Source organism: Austrofundulus limnaeus, unplaced genomic scaffold, assembly GCF_001266775.1.
Source record: "Austrofundulus limnaeus strain Quisiro unplaced genomic scaffold, Austrofundulus_limnaeus-1.0 Scaffold825, whole genome shotgun sequence".
Lineage (NCBI taxonomy): Eukaryota > Metazoa > Chordata > Actinopteri > Cyprinodontiformes > Rivulidae > Austrofundulus > Austrofundulus limnaeus.
Window position 1 is genome coordinate 48,863 of NW_013953227.1, and position 7,562 is coordinate 56,424.

Sequence of the window (7,562 nt, forward strand, 5' to 3'; positions counted from 1 at the left end):
ATAAATGTATGAATCAGATGGTGAAAAACTGACTGAAAAATACATCTGTTCTTTTTTTCTAAATAAAACAAAATTATTGGTGGTAATTTTTGACTTTGTAAGTTAAATATTTAGTTTATAAACTATGACATTTATAAATGTATGAATCATTTGGTGAAAAACTTTGAAAAATAAATCTGTTCTTTTTTTTCTAAATAAAACAAAAATATTGGTGGTAATTTTTGACTGTGTAACTTTACAAACGGCACCCCATATCCTAATATGATAAAATGCTTTACTAGAAGTTATGTAAAAAAAACAAACATTTAATGCAACCAATATAATCCATACAATTTTTCTAAAAAAATGTTAGCAATATTAAGAAGTGCTAATTAAACTATTTTACAAAAAGTTGCTGTGACTGGCCRCTTCAGCTGTCAGTCAGTGTTATAGCCCCGCCCACATCACGGACACACCCATCTGCTCAGTCGCGTGTCAYTCATTTAGCATTTTTATCTGCAGTGCACGCGCGGAGGACCAGAGTAAAGGTGCACGTGCCGTGTTTGTGTGTGTCAGTGTGTGAAAGGTTACGGCGGGGTGAAGACGACATCGAACGGACTCCTCTGAGCGCGTGTGGTTCCTCCTCCTGCTCCTCAGCGTGGAGGCGCGCGGGGCCACTGAGCGGCTGCGGCACTGGATGGATGAAGGAGCATGTGTGCGGGTGCAGAAGGAGCCGGCGCGCGCGCAAGGGATTAATTTTTATTTCATTTTCACTCAACTGTTTCCACCTTTCGTGAACTGAACCTGCGTCCACCCGCCCAGCAGACATGTCCAACTTAAACAAAAGCAAGAAGGACAAAGAAATCCTGCAGGAGTACGAGAGTCAAGTGAAAGGTGAGCTGATTTCATCTTCTCACACACACCTGTGCGCTGGCAGAGCGCGTGCACACATGCAGGGTGTGTTTTACACCTCACACTGAGACGTCAGGGTTTGTGGGTTCATCCTGAGTGCTGCATGGCGCCTCAGGGAGGAGGAGGAGGAGGAGGAGGAGGAGGTGTTTTATTCAGATCTGCTGATCTTTGTCTTAATCTGGAGACAGGTGAAGACACCTCCTGCTGCCATGGTAACCCAGCCTGTCCCCGGGGGGATGCTAAACGACCTTTCATTTATGTCCATCATCATCATCATCATCATCTTCATCATCATCATCATCATCATCGCCTAACATCATCTGTTCTCCACCGTGACTCCACCTGGTGAGGTGGACCGGCCCGCTCAGGACAGAACCTGCTCCTGGTCCAAAGTCCGGGTCCAAACGTATGGATCCGCCGCTGTAACTATGTGCTTCCCAAGTCTGCCTCCCTGATCCRGCTCCTGATTGGTCGGTGCAGGAGGTGGTGTGTAATGTATACACAGGAGGTGGTCATGGCTCCCTGATGGGGAGGTGAGCCTGATGGGAAAGGTAAAAATAAATAAATAAATAAATAAAAGATGGGGGGTGTTTGTAATGTGGGGTGCTGACAGGACCAGGTCCTGGACCTGGACTAAGCATGCTCCCTGACACCTCCTCTGTCTGACAGATGATGGCTTTAACGAGAAAATGCAAATGAAGAGGAGAATAAAGAGGAGAGACGAGGTGTTTCCTGCTCTGCTGCAGATCTGATTAATACCTGCACACCTGCAGAACCCGAGCCAGAACTGCTGATCCGGTCCTCATTTCTTCAGACTGTAACAGCCCCGGTCAGTAACTCTCCAGACCTTAAAGTTTGAAAATCGGCTGCTTTTTAAATAAATTTCACAGGAACATTTTAAATCTAACGTAAWAAAAAAAAGCTCGTACAACTCAACAGATAAAACAGTTTGATTCAAGCCGCTCAGATTATTTCATGTTGAAAATCGACTTCACGCTCAGAGTTTGTGTTGGGGATGACTCTCAGCTACTACCACGCCGAATTTTAGCTCAATATCTGTAAAATCCACTGAGTTTTATTCATTTGAGTGTCGGCTCATTTTGATCAGCCATCTTGAATCCAATGAACAGTTAATTTTAATACTCATGAGATATTTTGCTAACAGACTTTAGCTTTTTGTTATTTTAGTTGAAAATAACAAAAAGCAGCTGAAGTCCACAGAGAAACTCAGAACCTCCAAAAAGTCTGAACTGTTGAGTGAAACCGTTCTTCTTGGAAGGAAAAAATATAAATTTAATCCAGCAGCAGAGACAGAAACTAAAGAGAGATTTATTATTATTATTTTTTTTTGACTCGGGGAAATTATGTGAAGTCCTGAATCTGTAGGACAGATCAGGTTCCTTTAGCGCCTCTTCGCCCTCGTGTCCTTGRACCTGGTTGCCACAGTAACAACCACAGCACCGAACTTCCTGTCCCACTGACACGGAAACAGGCGAAGGTGCTTCTCTGAGGAGACCGAGTCCCTGAGTGGTGAGATTGTGTCATTTATTTAAAAAAAGGGTTTTAGCCTTTAAAAAGGCTGGTTGATCTGGTCTACTAGTCCAGACCGATTTGGGTCAGGACCGCGGGTCCAGCTGCCACCGCCCTCACTWCTGTCTTTGAGGATCTGAACCCAAGACCAAAACCGTCAGAACCTCCTGAACGGGCCTTTTTATCCACTGCCTCCACTGGCTTAATGGTGATTCTTGTGTCTGTTAGCAAAATATCTCTTTATCCACAGGACGGATTTTAATTCAACTTCAGCTCAATAGATGTACAATACTTAGAGTCAGCACAGTTCAAGATGGCCGCAGCAGCTAATCAGTCTTAAACAAAAAATGATTAAAACTCAGTCTGTGTTGAATAAATACATTAACAAAACATTAGCTAAAAGTAGCACCGCAGCTAAATAAGTTGATTGAAAAATATTAGTAAAAGTTAAATGGAAGAAAAGACTAGAAAGGCTAGTTAGAAGCTAAAAACAGCTAAACACTAGCTAAACATAACTGAAGGTTAGCTAGAAGCTAAAAGGAATAAAATGCTAGCTAAAAGTTAATAGGAACAAAATGCTAAATGGCAGCTAAAACCTGTGAAACACTAAAAATAGGAAAAGGCTAATTTGGAGCTAAAAGTAGCAAAAAGCGAGCAAAATGTGACTAATAAGAACAAAATGCTAGTTGACAGCTAAAACCTGCAAAACACTAAAAATTGGCATTGCTAACTTGAAGCTAAATGTAGCAAAATGCTAGCTAAAAGCTAATAGGAACAAAATGCTAAATGACAGTTAAATGACAGCTAAAACCTGCGAAACACTAAAAATAGAAAAAGGCTAGTTAGAATCTAAAAGTAGTAAAAAGCGAGCTAAAAGTAATTAAAGGTTAGCTAGAAGCTAAAAGGAACAAAATGCTAGCTAAAAGCTAATAGGAACAAAATGCTAAATGACAGCTAAAACCTGTGAAACACTAATATTGGGAAAATGCTAGCTTGGAGAACAAAGTAGCAAAAAGCGAGCTGCGAAACACTAAAAATAGAAAAAGGCTAGTTAGAATCTAAAAGTAGTAAAACGCAAGCTAAAAGTAATTAAAGGTTAGCTAGAAGCTAAAAGGAACAAAATGCTAGCTAAAAGCTAATAGGAACAAAATGCTAAATGACAGCTAAAACCTGTGAAACACCAATATTGGGAGAATGCTAGCTTAGAGCTAAAAGTAGCAAAAAGCGAGCTAAAAGTAACTAAAGATTAGCTAGAAGCTAAAAGGAACAAAATGTTAAATGACAGTTAAAACCTGCGAAACACTAAAAATAGAAAAAGGCTAGTTAGAATCTAAAAGTAGTAAAAAGCGAGCTAAAAGTAATTAAAGGTTAGGTAGAAGGAACAAAATGCTAGCCAGTTAAGCCTAAAAGTTAACTAAAAGCTAAATAAAATTTGTTCAAATACGAAGCTAAAACTTGGTGTGGTAGTAGCTGAGAGTCATCCCAAACACAGTCTGAGCRTTGACACATTTTATGAGAAAACTGCATAAGAATGAACAAACGTCTGAATTAGAATCTTTTTTGTGTTTGCTAAGTTTGGTTAGCTGCAGCGGCCATCTTGACTCAGGCTCATTCCAGAAGTTAATCATCTGCAGACGTTCATCCGATGAATATTCCCTGGAAGTTTCATTAAAACTCATCCAGCGGTTCATGAGTTATTTTGCTAACAGACACACGTTGGTTTAAGGCATCCCTCGCAGCTGAAGCCAGTCCACACATTAAAGTCGGCTGTTTTCACGCTGCTTCTTCCTCTGTGTGTCTGTGTTTTACTGTCAGCAGCTCCTCTGATCAAACGGGCCGGTCCCGTCGCTCTGAGGAGAGATTCCACAGATCAGAAGTTAAAACGCAGCGGATGGATGTCTGTGATCCAAGACGAGGAGCTTCATTGATAAAATCTCTGCTCCTGAGCAGAGAATCCTCCTCCTCTTCCTCAGACTGCTCTTTTTCATGTGRCTGATTGGTTTTCATTCATTTTAAGAACAGYGTGAATGCTGACTCAGCATTCTTCTCGTCCACAAAATTTATACTGTTTTAGCTTTTATCAACCAAAACATTCAGCTCAATCAGAAAAAGTCTGGCTTTAATTTTGTCTCCTGATTTTCCCTGCAGTTTGTTTCGGTTTATCCTTTAGCTAAGGTTTAGCTGTGTTTAATTTTTAGCTACAATTTTGCAAAGTTTAGCTTGTAGCTTGTTGTTTTGCTTTTTTTTCTGTCCAGCAACATTTTTAGATTTAAAGTTTAGCTTATTTTAAATTTTTGGCAATGGTTTTGGTATATTTAGTTTGCTATGGTTTTGCACTTAGGTTTTAGCTGTGAGTTTGGTCGTTTTAATTTGTAGCTATAAGTTTTGTTTAGGGCCACTGTTATGATCATTTTACCTTTTAGCTACTGTTCTGCTAATTTTCCTTTTAGCTACTGTTCTGYTAATTGTTTAGCTAGGGAAAAGCCAATTTTACTTTTCAGCTACAATAATGCAAAATTCACATTTTTTATTACAGTCCTTTTATATGTAGCTTTTAGCTACATTTAGTTTTTAGCTGCAGATTTTGTCAATAATTTAGCTACAGTTTTTAGCTTTAGTGACACTTTTGTAAATTTCACCGTCTTGCTAATTTTTCTGTCTAGCTACATTTTTGTGTTTTGCTAATGTTACGTTTTTAATGACAGTTTTGGCATATTTAGCTTTTAGCTCTGGTTTTGCTACATTTAGGTTTTAGCTTTGATTTTGATCACTTATTCTAGCTACAAGATTTGCTTTGAGCTACTGTTTTGCTAATTTTACCTTTTAGCTCTGGTTCTGCTAATTGTCCATTTTAGCTAGGAATAAGCTAATTTTACTTACTTTTATTGCTAATTCTACCCTTTTACCCTTGTAGCATTTAGCCTTTAGCTATGCTATTGCTACATGCTAGATTTTAGCTACAGTTTTTGTCATTTAATTGTAGCTACAATTTTTACTTTGAGCCACGATTGCAATTATATTTTTTCAGCTACTTGTTTGTTTTAATTTAGCTACGTTTTAGTTTTTAGCTGCAGGTTTAGTTGTAATATTTGATGCTTTAGTAGCTGAGAGTAACTCAGAGCTAACAGATCAGGTCATTGTTTTAGCTCATTTCTCTTTAAATAGRTTTTAGTTTGAAGGTGGCAGGCGACATGCAATAAACGTGAGCAGATTCTTAGTAAAAACTCAAACAAATGGATAAATTTTGTCAGTTTTTAACGAGCAGCTAAAGATAAATATTTGTCTCTGATGAATGTTTGATCAGATCTGAATCTTTACCTGTGGAGCGGCTCAGCCTYAGGTGTAAACTGAACTGAACTGAATCGTTTTGTAGGCAGAAAGTTGAAGCTTCAGACTCTTTGATGTTCAGCCTGAAGTCCCGGTGCAGAGGAAACCTGGGAGTTAAAGAAGGAAAAACACTTTTCAGTTTAGTCTTTTACAAACACATCACTTATGGGAATAACTGTTACATTTGGTCTGATTGTGGCTAATAAAATGCTAAACGGGCCTTTTGAGATTATTAGAGATAACTGGTGTCTCCGTAGAAATGCACAGGAAGTCATGCAGTTCAATGAAACTGATTTTCTGTTTAAACATTTCTGTATTTTTTTCCCAATTTAACTATTTCTGCTGATTTTCATCACAAAATATAATAAAATCTATTCAGCTCCCTCAAAAACACATTCCTCTTAAAAACACAAGTTTAAGATAGCATTTTCTGCCTTTAGCTTTTAGCCAACCTTTTGCTATTTGCAACTTTTAGCTAGCCTTAAGTTATTCACTAGCTAAGATTTTGCTACTTTTACACTCAAGCTAGCTTTCTGCTACTTTTAGCATACCTTTTGCTAATCTTTGTGTAGCTAACCTGTTGCTACATTTAGCCTTTAGCAAATCTTTTGCTGTGTTTAATGTGTAGCTATTCTTCAGTTGTTTGCTAGCCTTTTGCCACTTTTATATTTTAGCAATATTTTAAACCTTCAGCCAGGCTTTTGCTACTTTTACTGCTACTTTTAGCATACCTTTTGCTAATCTATGTGTAGCTAGCCTGTTGCTACATTTAGCCTTTAGCAAATCTTTTGCTGTGTTTAATGTGTAGCTATTCTTTAGTTGTTTAAGCTAGCCTTTCGCCACTTTTACATTTTAGCTATATTTTAAACATTCAGCCARGCTTTTGCTACTTTTAGTCTTTGAACTTTTTTGCTACTCTGATAGCTTTTTGCTACTGTTAACTACTAGCCAACTTACATGTTAACGTCTTTTCAAACTTTAAGCCTTTAGCTGTTAACCAGCCTTTTGATACCCTTAGTTTCAAACTAGCGATTAGCTTCTTTTAGCTTTCAGCTAGTGTTTTTGTTAAGAGTGTGAATGTTCTTTTAGCCTTAAATCAGTTTCAGCTTCAGTAAATATTAGCTATCAACATTTATGAATCTCTAGTTTGAACAAAAATCTTCTAGTTTGACCTAATTGAGTTTAAAATGTAGTCAGCTGTGTTTTTGTTTGTTTGTTTGTTTAGCTGATGTTTTGATGGAAACAGTGGTTTTCAGATGGTTTAATTCCCTCTCTGCCGCCTGTGATTACAGTTTGAACAGCCTCCCTGGAGGCCACTTCAGAGCGGTGATTAAACTGCTGACCGCTCCAAACAGAACCGCCGCGTTCGACACACGAGCCCATCAGAGAACGAGCACTTCTCTCCGGCTCCGCCAGCAGCTTCGGCTGCTTCGGCTGCTTCGGCTGCTTCGTTAACCGGAAAGTGTTGCAGCTTTGAACGACACAGGATGGCAGCCATTTTATTTTAGAGCGCAAAGAAAAGGAAAACGATGCCAGGATCGATGTACGCACACGCACCAGCTCGTCCAACAATAGTGTTTTATAGACTCTGCAGTTTTCCCACAGAAGGGTRTGTGCACGTGTGTGTGTGTCTGTGTGTGTGAGCGCACGTGTGTGTGTGTGAGTGTAGATGCGGCAGATGCAAGCTCTTCACCTTCCTCATCACATGGTTCACACACAGTGTGTGGTTACCAAGACAACAGGTAGTGGAGTGGATGGGGTCTCCGTGGAATGGTGTGTGTGTGTGTGTGTGTGTGTGTGTGTGTGTGTGTGTG

General features: G+C 39.2%; 1 protein-coding gene across 4 annotated transcripts in view; it reads left to right on the forward strand.

Annotated features, from left to right (window-relative positions):
• The first annotated feature begins 444 nt into the window (after positions 1–444).
• The window catches only part of LOC106532743 (SLIT-ROBO Rho GTPase-activating protein 1), a 30,074-nt gene continuing 22,956 nt past the window's right edge, over positions 445–7,562 (forward strand). The window contains exons 1-2 of one of the 4 annotated variants that reach the window (XM_014028864.1): positions 1,274–1,442; positions 1,561–1,720. Coding sequence is in view for 2 of the 4 variants with exons in the window: in XM_014028863.1 (XP_013884317.1) it covers positions 807–873 (67 nt within the window). In the remaining 2 variants the exon portion in view is untranslated. Of the gene's footprint in view, positions 874–1,273; positions 1,721–7,562 lie in introns of those variants that run through there. The other 3 variants (XM_014028863.1, XM_014028862.1, XM_014028865.1) reach the window with 3 other exon arrangements.